At 41.1% G+C, this 18180-nt stretch overlaps 1 protein-coding gene across 1 annotated transcript; it reads left to right on the top strand.

Moving 5' to 3' along the window:
- The first annotated feature begins 5456 nt into the window (after positions 1-5456).
- On the top strand, positions 5457-17139 carry LOC137285047 (very long chain fatty acid elongase 6-like). The gene is made up of 2 exons (XM_067817236.1): positions 5457-6600; positions 17063-17139. Exon 1 carries the CDS (start codon positions 5517-5519, stop codon positions 6318-6320), a length of 804 nt encoding a protein of 267 aa, XP_067673337.1. The 5' UTR covers positions 5457-5516; the 3' UTR covers positions 6321-6600; positions 17063-17139.
- Positions 17140-18180: the final 1041 nt, after the last annotated feature.

Below are 18180 nucleotides of genomic sequence, written 5' to 3'. Positions count from 1 at the left end.
CAACACAGGCTATATTTAACAATGTGCACTTCAAACAATATTGATATAGTATCTGCACAGTTCGTTTTCCCTTCAACCCATGCTGTCCTATACACAAATGATTTCTTGTGGCGGGTGATATATATGAGTGGCGTGAAAATAGACGTTCTTCACAACTCGAATCCCATCATATTTTAAATACAGTTTAATCTGTCAAATCTGGACTCAACTCAGTCAACTACTGTCTGAGTCGCGGGAAAATTGTTCTTAATTTATCATTAAACAAAATTGCTTCATAATCCGGACTCTCTCATTTTACGGACCAAAATAACAGTCCCAACAATCAATTTGCTATGTGCAGAATGCTTTGTAATCCGGACTCAGCTGACTAAATTAGCATCCGTTGAATAAACATCCCAGATAGTTCTGTTTGGGTCCTAATCGCGGCCAACTCGGACAATAACACCGGGCAGTTACTGTCTTGGCTGTTAAACGAAAGTATGGTCTAGTAAAAATTTAAATGACTCCCAGTGTTGGAACCTGTGATGGCATTCTTTCATATCATGACATTTACTGTCAACGAGTGTATTTTACACAATAATTCTTATATAGTTTCTGCTACATCCGTTTGGGACTGCTTTTCGCATTTTTGTTTAAAATGTATACCGTGTTATCAAGGCGGTGAGACAAAACATATGTCTGGCTGTCTGGTCGCCTGGCTCAAGGACCCACGATGTGGATTAGGTGGGCGTTGTTGTCATGTCTGGAGGACCTGATGCATGTCAGACCGTGACGTAGTGATTGCATCTCATCTGATGTCTGATGTTTTAACACTGATCAACGACCTGTATGCCATCACACGACAGTAGTACAACACTGATGAATTAGTTCTTTGGTTGTTTCTTATCCCAAGTGGATTGCGAACACAAACTCAAGACTGAGCTACTTGGCTTAACATCGCCTCAGTGGTGAAGTGGTTGGAGCGGAAGGCTGCGAGCCTGATTCTCGCCATCTTATACCTAAAGACGTTAAAATGTGGTCCTTGTTGGTCCCTGCCTTGTACTTGGCATAAATAGGTATAAGGACTGGTCGGCTCGGAGTCAGAGTGTAATATGTTTGAGAGGAGTATTGACTATTCATGCTGACTACAGAGACCTAGCATTATGAAACCATCTTAACTCTGGGCTAGTACAAACAGCCAAACACACACACGCATTGCACATCGACATATGAGCGAAATATTTTTAAGTACGACATTAAACCCCATTTCACCTCACCTCACCTCACCTCACCTCACCTCACCTCACCTCACCTCACCTCACCTCACCTCACCTCACCTCACCTCACCTCACTAAGCGTGATAATGTTTGTTCGGTTTGTTTGTTTCTTTGTTACTTGTTGCTTAATGTCGCCCAGGTGGTTACCGCAGACTGCGAATCTGGACCAGACAATCTAGTGACTGACATCATGAGCATCGATATACGCAAGTGGGATACTGACCTGCGTCATTTAGCGAACCCACCGTCAGATCCCTTTATATATGACAACAGGCATGTGAGATTGCAGACCACTTCTAACCCTAACTTCTAAAAGATATTTTTTTCCACCAAAATGTCGCATAGAAAGATTAAAGAAGTAAAATCAGCCAATCAGCAAGTCTTGAACCTAATGCTACTATAATCCAAATCGAGGACGTAGCACAGAAATGTGTTCAGACAAACTGACATCTGAATGTACAGTTATAACGACCTCAGATGTACCACTGATGTTAGTTTGTTATAAGAGTAGTTTGTTACATGCAGCAAGTGATCCGGACAAAAATAGTAAACTTCTAACCGTAGCTTTCTGTGTATCCCAGTTGCGTAGATAGTTGTTCATGTTGTTGATCATTGGATTGTCTGGTCCAGACTAGATTATTTATAGAATGCCGCCATCTAGCTGGAATAGTGCTGAGTGACGTAAACGTCAACCAACCAATTTACCAACTAACCAATCTACAGAGAGTTTCACGGATGTCACAGTGTTACAACAGCGATTGTCAATATATACCATCCAAAAAAGATAAGCATAAGCCAGAAATCTGTTGAGAGAATGTTGTATTTACAAACATGTATATCTCGTCTACAAATAGACCTTAGTGCATGAAGAGCACCCATTTAGAAGAAGGTAATGTCTACACAACCCAGTGGATACATTTCGATAACGGAGATGTTGAGCGCGATGGTGACAACGCAGCTCGGGCCCGACGCAGGATCTCCTGGTTTATAGACATCTCTTTCAACCTGTTACGTGCAGTTTGACCGGATATCCTCCGAAGTCAAGGCATCAGCTAGGGCTGCTGCGCTCTCACCCGTGGCAGTACGATCACGCCACTGTAGTACCCGCATGTACCGATCTTGGGCTGCAGTTGTATTCCAGGTCTACCTTCTCTACGACGGCCATTTGCTATACCTGTTTGGTTGCAACGAGCTGTGAGTCATGACATCTTCCTCGGACTAACATTCAAACGCCTGGCAACAGAAGATAGGTAATCTCGCGTGCATTCTTCCAGTGTCGATGTTCCGTATCACAGTCAGGACGTGGCGTAGTGATTTGACCTTGAAACTCCATCAAAACCATTTTCCGAAAGTATTCTGGATTTTCACTGCCAGACAGTGCATGCTCTTTTCTGCACAACTTCAAGTGGAAGGTGATTCCTGTTGCCTTTTGGCGATGTCTTTTAATCCTTGTAAGAAATCTCATCAAAATCATCATTTTCAGGTAAAATCGATTTTTTACTTGTGCAATTGTGTAAAATCACGTTATCAACGCTTTTGTTACATACAAATGTATTTTAACAATTGTGTGAACGCAATAGGTAATGAACAGATTTTTGAAATACGAATGCGTTTCTTTTGGAGGATAGTATAACTGACTTAGTTTGTCAATATTACTACAGTATTGATCAAGGGGTGCTAGTGAGGAAGTAAAAGAAAGTCCTACGTAATAAAACCGCCCCACGTATTTCGTCGCGTGTGGCGTTAGCACTGTCGCAGACCTTGGGTAATTTGTGCAACTGAAAAACTCGCAATGCGTGTGTTTTACTGTCAGATCCTGTGTATATGTTTGTGGGGTTGTTTTAGACGCCGCACTCAGCAATATTCCCGATGTCTGTAAATAACTGAATCTGGACCAGTCAACCCAGGGGTCAACAGCACGAACATCGATGGACGCTAATGGGATACGATGGCATGTGTCAAGCAAGTCTAAGCAAACGTTCCCGTTAGTCGTTTCTTGCGACAGGCATTAGTCTAACGCTTAGTCCCTGAATACAAGTATATTTCAATAGTAACAAATAAACCCATTTGCTCTGAAAATGGGGCCCTAGTGTTTTGAAAAATACCTGAGGAAATCTAGACTTGGTTCCTTCAGGGTTTTAGCATTAGGCTAGGGAGACAGACTACACAGGCATGAGAAAACCACTTTTAAGCCGAATCTTCACAGGTTTTTAAGGTAAGAATGAAGTCTTATTATCTTGATCATGCTGTAGTTGAGTTTAAAGATACAGTATTTCACAAAATATATGACTTTGTGTGTCTATGTGCAAATATATCTTGAAATTAACATATGTTCTTTAAACAAATTTTACTTATACACGTAGATTGTATTAATAATTATTTGCGATGGTCAATTTGTCTTCATGCGGAAGTCAGCACTTATTTGATTGTCTCAGCATGCTTATACAGATACTCATTAAAGTTCACTTCCGCATTCAGATCTCCAGTGGGGCTTTGTTGGTTTTGCTTCGAAGTACACGTACGATGGGATTCAAAGACAAGCATGCAGATGTTGTACAAGTAGACAGATTTCTTAAGTAATACAAGTCATAAATGGACCCCACAACATGGCATGATACGCATCGTCACTAAGAGGACGATGATCTAAGTTTGCCGAAATGATTATAATATCGTTCTCGTTCTGGGGCTTCTTACCAGAAATCTAATGGTTTAGTTTGCTTGTAGACTAATGATTGAAAACAATCATACAAAGATAGTTGTTTATGATAATAAATGTGTGTGTAATTTGTCCTCATCTTCCGCATCATTTCTGTTACATATATTGTATATTTGCAGGTACATATATTCACAGCTACTCCCATGGCGAATATGAATAATGTTTGGTTAGTTTGTTGTCGCAGCACTCAACAATATTCCAGCGATAGGGCGGCGTTCTGAAAATACTCGAGACTGGACCAAACAATCCAGTGATCAACATAGTGAGCACCGATCTAGGCAATAGGGAACCGATGACATGTGTCAACCAAGTCAGAGAGTCTGACCACCCGACCCCGTTAGTCTCCTCTTACGACAAGCATGGGTTACTGAAGATCAATTCCAACCCGGATCTACATCGGTCGAATAATGTTTGAGATGACATTCTAAATGTTTATTGAGCCATTGTTATGATTTTCTTTGCTGATCACTTTGAAATCAAATAACACTTTCGCTTATAATTCCAGGAAATGAAATACCCTACTGCCTCTGTAAATAAGTTACCTAACAATCAAACAACCAGCTTCTTGTCTAATATTGGTGTAACAATCGAAGAATAAATCTGTGATAGATCTAGCCAAGTATACCAAAACTTGTCCATAAATTCAGATCATTCTCACTTCGCAAAACCAAAGACAGGAATTTTGCAATGCCATGTTGTAAACTGCTTGTTAAACAGAATTCTTTGAGGTATTATATTTATACCAACATTCCACTAATTGCAGTTTCTTAATCAGTAGGAATCGTTCAGTCGTTACCTACCATTTTTCACATACACACCCGCAAGAACAAAAAAAACAAAACAGAACAAATAAAAACTGACTGCTTAAAAGTAATCCTTCATCAGCGGAGGATTCACTTGTTATTACCTGTTTTTTTCTCTTCGATCAATTCTCAGTGCTCTAAATGTATCACGGTGCCATAAAACTTTAACATTTTCAAATATTAATTGAAAAAAAAAACACCCAGAAGTGTAATATTGTAACCTGTCTTCGTACAGAGTAACAACTGAATGCAAAACTAAACTTGGCAGACACAGTATTAACTTTACCGAGAGCGACATGCTGGAAAGTAAATGCCACGTTATGTGGTACGCCACATGAATGGGGCATTCAAAGTCACTGTAACCAACGCAATAATACAGTCAACAGCTGGTCTTTCGTGCTCATGGTACAACTCCATTCTTTGTTTACAAGTCTTAACAACAGCAGTTCATATACTGTCTGATCGATTGAAAAGCAGTTGTCCTGTAAATATCCCATACCGGTAATATCACCTCTATCCTCCGCGGTTGTGTTCTAGGCGCTGATTGGTCGATTTTCCTCAGTTGATTGTATTGACCAATGAAAATAGCCGTTTGTTCGGATATCCATACGAACTTGCCGGTAGTGCATGCTGCTGTCGCGTGTATGTAGTCTTACCTCGGAGAGGAACAGACGTAGTGGCTCGAGGGCGGGTGCAGAGTGAAGGTACCGGTGTTTGGACGTGAAACTGAAATATACAGTCATGTTGGAAGAAGGAGAGCACAATTATTCCTACGTCTTTAACTTCGAACGAGATTGGAACGAGCTGACATTTTGGAAGTACATGATAGACCGATGGACCGACAGCTTCACCTACTCGACAATTTATGTGTTTATTATATTCTTCGGCCAGTGGTACATGAGTCAACGCCAACGGTTTGATCTTCGACCAGTCTTAGCACTGTGGAGCGGCACCCTAGCTATATTCAGTATCGCTGGAGCGGTTCGAACCCTACCCGAATTAGTGTCGGCCGTGAAAAACCATGGGCTACAGCATTCCGTGTGTGTACCGACATACTTCAAAGGCGTGACCGCATTTTGGTCATTCATGTTTACCGTATCGAAGGTATACGAACTGGGCGATACCATATTTATCGTTTTACGAAAGCAGCAATTGATTTTCTTACATTGGTACCATCACATTACCGTCCTTATCTACGTATGGTATAGCTACACCGATCACACAGCCCCAGGACGATGGTTCATGGTGATGAATTATATCGTTCATTCCATGATGTACACCTACTACGCCCTACGAGCTATGAAATTCACAATACCCAAGTCAGTAAGCATGATAGTGACGAGTCTACAGTTGGTGCAGATGATTGTAGGGTGCATCATCAATATTTGGATTTACTACATCAAACTGGACGGCCAGTACTGCCAACAGACCTTCGAGAATTTGAGGTACTCGTCAATGATGTATTTCAGTTACTTTGTATTATTCGCCAATTTCTTTTACAACGCTTATATAGATAAGCGCAATTTAAGAAAAAAGGCGGTATGAAAAGACACGTGTTTTATGTGGACTTAATATTAACTGTTAAATTTTGAAAAAGTGATGCATCTTACTCCTCAGGACTGCAATAGTTTCTATTCTACATTGCTTTATCTATCTGCGTGGTTTGCATATCATGTCACGAGCCCCACAGCCGCGATACAAATCTACTGCTGATAATCTTCCGACGTTGGATGACCCGAAGTGATCGTGACCTCCGACCCGGAGGCGACATTCCACCAAATGTACGATGTTTTCAAACGAAGGCAAGAAGAGGCTAGTGGCAAAGGTAAACGGTATATGAGATGATTGCAGATTTCGTCAGTGAACAGCAACCACTCAATTTAAGAGTCTTTTCTGGTGTCATTTACGTGCCATTAACGTCTCGACCCGTGTGCTGTGTGTAAATTCAAATGGCTTGTGTATGTACTCGTTAACGTGGTTTTGTTAGGATACGTCTTGCTGGCATTATGTGTCTATCTCAAAGATATATGTAAAACACCTACTTACGTAAGCACTGTACTGTTGGTTGAATCACGCAGTATCGAAGACCAGATCAATCGTAACTTCATTTATGTGTTTCACGACAATTAACATGAATCGCATTATGTTAAGGCGTACAACTCAGACTGAGTTATATAATAGCACGTTTTATGGAATTGACATTTACTAATGAAAGCGTTCAAGTTGTGTATAATTGGTGTGGTTAATGGTAACATTTTTGTTAAGGGGTCTAGTGCTAGTGCATCTTCAAAAGGGACATAACCCAGCTATGTAATGTACAGAGATTAATATGTCAGAGCGGTTAGCCCAAGTTTCAGACAATTTACTGGAAACAACACCTTTCCATTAGAATATATTGGTCCAGATTTCTCCAAAATATAATGTGTCATTTTCATTTATCGATATAACTGACAATTTGAAACCTCTAATATTTTTCACACAGAAATCTGTTTTGGTTGTAACATGAAATGTGTATTAGATTCAGTGGATCTAAGAAAGGCCGTGTATTTTCCATCATATCAACTCTTGTTGCTCTTTAAACTGATGTATTATCATTGCATATAAATACTGGTGTTGTTATTCACAGTATTACTAACAGATGATTCCTGTGGAGGCCAACGGACCATTTTGTATTTTGAAGATGAAGTGTTTGTAACCAAAAGCTAGTATTTAGTAGTGCGTTATAGCATACACACTGGAGTAGTGTAATAGGCCATCGTAGCCTGACATTAGTGGTGATGTGGGCAGTGTGTTGAGAATCATGTTGGTTATTATCAAGATATACTGTGATGCTAGTAATGATTGTAACACTGTCATATATTTTAGATGGAAGAATATACGTTGGTATATTTACAACGGATCACGTGCCATGCGATTCTGCTCACAGTTTGTACTAGTGTCACCTGAATTCGTGATAAGCATCCGGGTTGTTTCAGGTGTAGACATGCATGTCCATCATTGCCCCATGGTGGTATGTCAGAGCACACCATATCAATACAATTCATAGCGAACAATTACTAATGCTTAACAGTCGATAGAAATGTATGTATTTCGACATGGCACTATTTTCTATCCATTTAGAATACCATGTGCAGGGAACTTAAAATGGAATGTCTTATAGAGATTGAAATATGTATAACCAAGTCCACAGCGGAATTGTTGCTTTGTACTATTTTCCGCGATCTTTCGGTCAATATACAGAATACAAATTTGCAATCAACGACGACCTGTAGAAATACCTGTTTAGTTCGTTAAGATAAACAATAGGAATCTGTTATCTAATGTCATAAATTCCAGTCGAATGATTTCCAAAGAAGTGCACCAGTCTTTAACAAAACAATTGTTGATGTCATTGCACAGCTGAATGGTATGTAATCCATGCAATGGTATTGCAATGTTCTGTATGGACGGGAGCCTGAGCGCTATCGATTTGATATTGACGTAGACTTCGGCCTGGAGTGTGTTGCCAGTCTGTAGTTCCATCATGCAATGTACAGCCTTGCTGAGAAGCCAAAACCGGTGGAAACTATGTAGTGTATGCGTCTTTCCTATTCTGATTCAGCATGTCAGTGTTTTTGTATGTGTAATTTGTGTGTATATATTTCATCAGTGAAATGTAATGCTCAGTGCATAGTAGTTTGGAAATGTATGCACTGTTCATAAAGGGTACACATGTACATGTCGCATTGAGTGTTTGCATGTGTATGAAAGCTTATTTGTACTACATAGATTCAGAGTACGAAATCATTTTCAACTCGCGTTAAAGTTACCAGTTGATATTGAAATCCATATACCGAGTCAGGTTCACGCAGATGCATCAGCTTGTGGCATGACATTGACAACCATGTTCATTTCATCGTCTGTTGCACAGCATTTCCGAAATCCTCTGTTGTTACAAGCACCTGTCCATCAGGTGTGTCTAGCAACACTGTAATCTATATGTCAGCTTTACCTGTAATGCAACCATCCCGATCATATGTCCATTTGTATGCATCGACTGAATAGGAATAAGTTCATACCACCATCTGCATTAAATGTGAAAATGATATTTACAAGTAAAATAATACTTGATGTGTAAATACAGGCGATAGATGCAAGGGATTGTGGTCCCGCTCACAGCAACAGGCAAATATTCGTTGATGTTCCTGTAGATAGAAGACTGGCTTGACCATAGAATTCTTTATTTATAAATCAACAACATCCCGCATGCCCAAAACGAATAATTGCTTCGCTTGTTGTAGGCTTCATAAATATTTGAAAGCTCTAACCTTGTCTGAAGACTCTATTGGTCATAACCGGTGTCAGTTGTTGAAACTGTATGTTGTATTGAAGATGTTAGTATTATTGTAGTTTTTGTTTTGTTGAGATTCTACTATTTTAACATTACATGTTTTATTATTTAAACAGTCAACTAACTGTTTATTTAGTTATGGGATAGAAGGAGCAACGTTACCACAGATCTATAGGGATGGACTTTGTGGGTGTTTCTCCACATCCCCACCCCCATCCTATGTACACACGTTGTACACAAACCTATTACTGTTAGACACAGAAAAAAACTACTACAGGACGCAAATTGTTCAGTCAGTAATCTGAATTTTTCTACATTTTGTATGTTAAGTGCACCCTAACCCGTATCTTCCATGTTTGAACAAAGAGGAAACGTCTCTTACCAATCACGTTGTAACATCTTGCAACATTTTTGTGTAGTCTTTAGCTCGAACTGGATGCGTCAGCGTCAGTCCACGCACACATTCTGACTGTGTTTGTTTCCATCGCGATTTTAACTTTCAAATTATATCTGTTGTCGAATAGACTGCACAGTGTGTTCGATCGATACTGGACTTGCCTCCGCGTTCTGTCCGGTTTCGATCTGTTCCGCGTTACGAACAGTCGGCGTCATCTTCGTGGTTGGGGTTTTCTTGGGCAAAATTGAACGGCACTCGCCGCCTACCTGTCACTTAAGGGCATCTGTTCCACTCCAGTACGTTAATGCATATATCGCACCAGTGGTTACCGGTATTGTCAGTTGGCCAGAAAACCAGTCATGGCTGAATACGAGGTGATCTAATGTGCATTGTACGACCCGTGGGTCTACGTTACCTGAGCAGCGATACCCCAGTTGACCTTGGCTCCAATTTTACGCTTGGTTTGAGTACATTGTTGATGAAGGGTGGACAAAGGCTTACAAATTCAAATGGTGGATCTTAATTTCGTGTATGCAGAGTACTTGCTGGGATGCATTTTGACTTTGTTGTTAGTTACTGGTTACAAACCGGCTCAGTATAGGTAATGATTAAGCAGTTACTACCCCTCAAACAATACATTCAGGTCAACAGCTGCAAATGCAAAGTTAACGTTATCGTCGCGAGAATTTCGTCTGTACTTCCTGAAACTAACTTCACCCTGCGGATGTTTTATAGCATCTTAGAACCGTTATTTGGCGTATATTGTCCGCGTCGATCAAACTTGACAAGTAGTTTTGATATGGCGTTACCGTAAACCTTAAACTTTGTGAATGCAGGAAGCTCTTTCTTCTTTCAAAATACTCACCATGGAGCTAATACATCCGTGGTTATAAAAACAGTTATAAATGACCTCAAGTAGGCAAGTTAATTATCCCTATTGCTGCACCGTTAAGTCATCGAAGTATGGTCCCTTCTGTCGAACTGTTTTCTCTCGCGGGCAGGACCTTAAAGCGTGCATATCCAAGATCAATTCTCCATTTAGTTCGATCCACCAGTCTGTATACACCAATCGCCCATAGAGATGTGCGTTCCAAGTGCATTCATGGTCAGACTCACCGCAGAAACTTTATCGATCGTACAAATCTGGTTCAGCGGTTAGATGGGCGTCACTCGATTCCTCTCCGTAAATGTAGATGCAGCTGAAGTAAAGCGGGTCCATTGAGCGCAGCTACTTGTTAGTGTTTTCAACCTGCCCTTTATCGCGCTGCATCTAACCCCGCCTTTACAGTTGAAGTGATAATGATGGACAAAGCGATACCCTGACCGCATTGATTCTGTGTGGCTATAGGTCACATAGACAAACTGTATGTAACTGTAGCGGCTGCTGTAACTCAATCTTCACGACGAACTGGGTCATAACGTCGCTGGGCCGCGTGTTGCAGAGACCGCTAATAGATACTGTTAGTTTTTATGTTTATGTTTTATGTTTTTATGTTGTATTTTGAATTAATTAAAGAGAGGAAGGACCTGCTGTCGGTTTTGGGGCTACCTTTGTATAAATTGTTTCTTTAAAAATATGTTACCGACGATAGTCGAAGATGTAGGGTCGTGTAGCTTATTTCGAGTTTAGGACATGTCGGATATGTTGACTGTATATCCAGGATCATTTGCCTTCTACTCACGTTACCACCTGGTCCATTACCCAAACTCATTTTGGAAACTGACGCTGGTATGTTGTTGAACACATCATGTCGCTAGGATGGTTTATGTCGCGAACGCGTGTGATACTTGTTGGAACAACCTTGAAGTACACTGTCAATCTGTTATTAAGCTACCCAGCTCCTGTAACCCACAAATATATTGCCAAGCGAAAGGGTCGCCCTTGACTGACAGATAACGACGCACTATTTTAAACATTTCTATGATACTGTGCACGCCCTATTTACGTCCCAACTTGCTCCATGGCAAACCCCCCCCCCCCCCCCCCAGCCATCGACATGTTTGAGGGCGCAAAAATAATTATTTTATGGCTCTGAGCCGAACTTGAACTTGTGCTCTCACGAAATGCCACCCCACTTTCCCCCCGTTTTACTGCTGGCTCGATATATAACTGGCAGGGCAGGTTTAGACGTGTTGCTTTTACCACCATACAAAGCATGGCTTTTATCTCTTCAACGGTTGAGTTAATCGACAGATGGGGGCTACCCGTCTTCTGAAAACGTTTCGCCGTCATATTGTACTGGGGCTGTACGGAAGCCCAGTGGTTAAAGCGTTCGCTCGTCACGCCGAATACCCGGGTTCGATTCGCCACGCGTACATTGTGCGTGGCCCATTTCTTATGTCCTCCGCCGCGAGAGTGTTAGGATAGTGGTAAAAGCAGCGTAAAACCTATTTCACTTACTCACTATAGATTACAGAAAGATTTGTTTTCTCTAAGAAAGGAACATACTATCCCTTAGCGTTTTACTGTCTACTATTTTTCAATACTATTTAACAAAGGGCCTAATGCATTTGAATTATACAAAACAAGTACTAAATGTATATCACTGAAGTGCTTTACAGAATAAATGATTTACTCAAAGTCGGTCACCTTTTTTAAAAAAGGCCAGATTAATTTTTTGTCGTCAAGGTTTTTGGCATGTTTATGTTACGTATGAACAAGGGTATTATGTGTCATGTGTGGCGAGATAGAATCACGATAACAGTCATCATTGTTTGCTCATTTGAAGTCAGAACATGAATCGATGTCTTTTGTGTGTATACAGTTTACCTTGTGATTTGTTTTGTTAATGATATATATGTTTTACGCAACGCCCACAAACATAACTGTTCGTTTGGTGTTTTAAAGCCTCACCGATACTCCCAGTTCTCAATTTTGATGTATGTTTTAGCATAGATCAACAGCTGTTATAATAGATTCAGAACAGCTACGATTCTCGATGTCCAATTTTGTTACATATACCTGTCTTACCTGTGTGGTGTGTAAGCAGTGTTTTACGTCAGTTTCAACAAAATGTCATGTGTATTGTGTTAATGATCCGAAATATAGTCCGCCCGTTTCAAAACCAGAAAACATGAGTTACCGACCTTTCATTATTGTCAACTCAAAAAAAGAAAAAAAATCGCCCACAGTGGTAAGATACTCTTATTTGAAGTTTTCAAAGTAAACTAAGTGAAAGCCTTTGATTATTGTCGGTGCGGTTTCTGTCAGAGATGCGTGGAGGCTTGCACGGGCGGGTTATATGGTCAGGGACAATTTGTGTACGTTGTTGTGATGATAGCTACCAAAGGTGATCCGTGGTAGATATTGTGAGATATATATCTATCCGCCGTTCTAGCGCAGTCTCAGACCGCGTCATGTCAGATGTATCAGGTGCTGTTCGTTGTATTTGTATATTTATTGTGTGCAAATCAGCGGGTATCTACAATTTGCGTCTGCATTTTGGGACCAAAGTAATAATTGTAGCCGCTTTCTTTTTGCTGATTGTATTTCTTGTATAGTTCTTGTATTTTTGAACAATATTCCACGTACTTCCAAAATCAGGGAAGTGAAATGTCAGATTTCACGGTGTCAACCTGCCTGACATTGCTGCAATGTACACGTGATGGCTATTTATAGATTAACCAACAACACCTCTTATTTTTTGTAATAATGCGTGCAGTAATCAGTATCTGTGACTTTGTGTATGAAATCATGTATTATGTGTACTCTAGAACCCCGGTAATCCAAACCAGCCAGACTTGCTCACTTCTTCTTAATTTCTAATTGATGGATAATGAGAACTAGCTATTCATCGTGCAGTGTAACATCGTCCAGTTTGTTGAGGTTCTGATTGGCGAGAGCGAGGAGGTAGCCAGGCTGTTAAGGCGTTCGCTCGTCGCGTACAAGACCTGGGTTCGATTCCCCACATGGGTACAATGTGTGTAGCCCATTTATGGTGCCCACTGCCGTGATATTGCTGCAATATTGCTAATAGCAGCTTAAAACTCACTCACTGAGATTGGCGAGGTTCATTTGTGTATTTGTAATGTAAGGTGCATCTACGTTATTTTTCATAATCCTCTTCCACAAAGTGAGTTAGTGGGTGAAGTATACTTTTCAAATGAGTGCTTAATACCCACGACCTCTTTGTCCATTTTATTGCTTTATTTTGATTACAGAGTTATTTTCACGATATTTATATATCACGATCTGCTGCCGGTGCAAGCTGTTGAGGTGTATGTATGTACGGAATATTTGTGCATAGGAACTAATTCAGTTTCCTTTACACATGGTAGCACGAAGTCTCCGCGTATGTCAAGAATATGATGTTTCATTTGCAGTGAGTATTTAAGTTGTTCTCATGTTCGAGGGCCCTGACCTTGTGGTACTGAAGTGAGAATAAATTATTGCTTTTCTATTATGAACTTGTTTTGTTGTTTGTAGAGATGTGCATTTCGATGTACGTGTCGTCTCGTACGCGGACATGAAGTACGAAAGCTGTGTGGTTATTTATAACGATGATTGTGTCGATTGAGTACTAGCCCAGTTGTTAAAGCGTACGCTCGTCACGCCGAAGCCCCGGGTTTGATTCCCCACATGGGTACAGTGTGTGAAGTCCATTGTGTGCGTGGCCCGACGTAATATTGCAGGAATATTGCTAAAAGCGCCCTAAAGTAAAATCGCTCACTCAGACTGGCAGGGTTCATTGGTTTATCTGTAATGCGTTTGCGTGTTTGGTGCATTATTGATATTTCTACATAATCCTCCTCCTGAAACACCTGGTATAATAGAAACACCATATATCTCATCTTCCCCCACCCCATTTCTCTCTCTCTCTCTCTCTCTCTCTCTCTCTCTCTCTCTCTCTCTCTCTCTCTCACACACACACACACACTGTACACGTATTGTGTATTTTTTTCTTAATTGCTAACACAGACATACGCACACACTAATTTTGCTAATATAATCCACTTAAACCTTTCTTGCTGAACGTCATTTATAACTATTTTTGACTAGCCAACACTCTAATAATATATTAGTTAACTTATGTACAATAATAATGTTGAGCTAAATGTTATGAAACAGTGTTTCTGAAACAAACGTTTGTAGAAACTATACAAGTTCACGTGAATAACAGAGTTCTTGAACATATCGTAAGTATGTTTGGTGTCCGGATGTTTTCTCTTTTTTTTGCATTTCCGTGTAAGCTGTGAATTTACATCTACATTAACAGGGAGATATGTACCTATTTAGGTCAGTACAACATAATTAGTCATTAATGACGATTAGAATCATGGCGGTAGTGTGATCTGCCGATTCTGCCGCATTGCAGTATTTCTGACGTTTGCTAACTGTCCACGCCTAACAGCACATGAAATATACGAATCATTCAAAGTCAACTAAATACACACGACTTAACAATGATATGTAGGTCGGATCAGTTTGCCACCCAGGGTCTCTGTTTATGTAAGATATCCAGTAGTGACTACACTCACTGCAGTGATTGACGTATGGGATGTTGCGTTTTGGCGATCTGACCGACGTTGATAACCGTGCGCTGGAAAGCGAGAGCGCTTTCACTTGTGTTACTATTTTGCATGGATTTGGTCGTTAGAGTTGGTTTGGAACTGTTTTTATTGCTCATGATGATGTCGCTTGTCATACTATCAGTTAGAATTGGCAGTCTATGACAAATCGATTTTCTTAATTCTTTCTCCGCCTGAATGTGACACTGAGTGTGCCTTCAGCCAATAGACTGGTATACGTCCCTTCACAGGGAGTCTTATGATCTTAGCGTCTGACCTGTGATGTGTACCAGCTAGGCTTGCTATCCAAACCCGGAAGCTGTCACAATCACAGTTGTTGGTAAATATTAAATAACACTTTCCTCTTCTTGCGCCACGCCAGGCAGTTGGATGTCCGGGAGGATGTTTCATTGTAACAACAATGCTAAAATAACCAGGGATTTATTCTTGTCTCGAAGCCGCGTTACAATAGGTCTCCAGTGACATTTCTCAAATGTGAAACTGAGGGCCTCCTTTTGGCTGCCCGGGACCAGTCACTTCCCAACCACAATCGCCTAAATGTGATCCTAAAAGACAATATTTCCCTGAAATGTCGACTGTACAATGAATTTACAGACCGTCCAACACCTTGTAAGTGGATGTCCTTCCTTGGCGCAAACATCTTATCTGAAAAGGCATGATGGCATGGCTCGCTGCTTTTTACTATCGTCAACGCCATGCCTCTGCCTTTGACACCAAGGTCCACCTATGGTACGACCCTGAACACGTCCAGGGCGTCATAGAAAATGATTCTTTCAAACTTCTGTGGAATAGGCACATATACAGCCTCAGGAGAATTCCTGCCAACAAACCTTGTCCCTTTCGATAAAACTAATGAATTTATTTGTATCATTGAATTTTCTGTCCCTTTTGACAGCCATGTGATTGGGCAGATGGTAAGAAAAACATGGTAAATATGCGAACCTCGCCTTTGTCATGTCTCGCTTGTATTCCCCCCCCCCCCCCCCCCCCAAGTACACTGTCGTCATTGTTCACGGTGCTCTTGGTTTAGTACCTCCCGATCTTGGTAGATCAGGCGAGTGCTCGGGTTCTCCACCGGAAGCACAGCCCTTCTGACACTCTGGGTAATGCAGGAGGCTGCATTGTTGGGGACTCTTCATATTCTCCGAAAAGTTTTTGGTGGATTCAACGAGGCAGTGTTTCCTGGGAGAAGTCCCATTCGCTGTCTGGGCTGCATGTGGAGGGGGCAAGGGCACTGAGCTGATGATGAGCTTTACCAGCCTGACTGTGCCAGGATCACCCGAACCGTCTCTACTGCATTTCTATCTTAATCTGTAAAACATATTAATAAAGCGCTGCTCCTAGATGTGGGGTGCAGTAAGGTAGCCTAATGGCAAATGGGTACAGTGTGTGAAACCCATTTCTGGTCTCCCCGCCATGATATTGCTGGAGTAGTGCTAGAAACGACGTAAACCATACTAACTCCCCGAAGTGGAGCGTTGCTCATAACGTCAACCACTGGTTTTATGGCCCAGACTGGGTTAACGAGGATTCTCACAGTTCTCATTTTTCTGGCAGCGGCATCAAACAACGTGAAACATAATGGTAACACGTGGACCTTATGATCTAACTGGGCAGGTTGACATCGTTACATGTAGATGTCCCAAGTTAGCATTCATCACACCAATTCGTTCTTACGAAAAGGGTAAATAAAATAAAATAAAATAAAAACCAGTCACATATAACCTTTTTACAAACTGAGGTAGGGGTGAGTGAGTTTTATGCCACTCTCAGCAATATTCAAGCAATATCACTGAGGGGGACACCAGAAGTGGACTTAACACATCGTACCCATGTGGGGAATTGAACTTGAGTCTTCAGCGTGACGAGCGAACGCTTTGACCTCTGGCCTATCTGAAGTGGGAAAGGGCGATCGTTAAATACACGTGTAATGAAATGAGTTCAGACAATTTACAAATCACAAACATAAAGACCCACACCTCCTCCACCAGCGCATATGATTAATTATGACACTCTCCTTATTTTTTACAGGTTCTGTGTTCTTGTTTGTCACTGAAGGTAGCGTCCTAGCACCAATTGCAGTAGGAAGATTAAAAGTGTTCTCTCCCTTACAAAAGACCCTCGATCTGTCTTTGCGCACAGCGTTGACAGTATATGGACACATGCTGTACGTGTTGTCCTGTCCGTATGAACGACGTGGTGTGTTTAGGGACTGTCCGCATTTTGTGGCCATTTTTGAAGAAAAGCATGGACAATGCGAATGACCCCCCACCCGTTTACAATGTATATACAAAGTGAGTGACCCGTGTGCATGTCATGTACAAAATCAAAGACACAACAACCACATGACAGCTTCTTTAGATATCATGATGCGACGTTTCGGTACAGGTTCTTATACCGTTGTCAAGCAAGAGGGATGGTCTTCAACACAGAGCTGATTTATCTACATCAGCAGCGATTAACAAGGCAAGATGATGTTATGCATGACATTGATTAACATAAACAATGGATATTGGTAATTCTAAGATGCTTCTGTGAAAGATCAAAGGCGCCGACAATACTTTATCAGACGATAATGTGCACTTTTTGCATTACGTCAGAATGTGTTGACGTCGCTGCGCCATTCCCGTCTCCCCCTCGTAATCGAACTTTTTTTGCATTATGTCACAATGTAACCGACGTCACGATGGATGTCAGTTGCCATCGCCTCGTACAGCCTCCCACAGTAACCTGCTTCGTCGCATCCCGTTTCTTGGTTTGCAGTTGCATCAAACAACTACCATCACCGGTGGAAACATTATGTTTATGTTTTCCAAAGGATAAAATGCCTCGTAGTTCGACTCAAAACGTTACAGAGACACGGTAATTTTTGCAATGTTTACATTCCCACAATGCAATCGTGGAATGTCGCATGACAAGTCAGCTTCAGCTGAATGTGCTAATCTAAACTTTCGTTGGTAGTAGAAATGAGACGGTCATTTTGCCTTGTATGGTTTAAGAGAATCACAGATGTAATTAAAATGCTCTAGAGAAGATAGTTAACCCGAACATAAACCTTCACCAAACTGTTCATCATTTGTTTTTCTAGTAACGTTTGTCTTAACGTAGAGGGCTGACACGTCAAAAGAACAGTGCGTCCGTTAGCTCTG

This window comes from Haliotis asinina, chromosome 5 (genome assembly GCF_037392515.1).
Source record: "Haliotis asinina isolate JCU_RB_2024 chromosome 5, JCU_Hal_asi_v2, whole genome shotgun sequence".
In the NCBI taxonomy this organism is placed as follows: Eukaryota; Metazoa; Mollusca; class Gastropoda; order Lepetellida; family Haliotidae; genus Haliotis; species Haliotis asinina.
The sequence above is the reverse complement of the archived record's forward strand: the minus strand, read 5'-3'. Positions and strand labels throughout refer to the sequence as shown.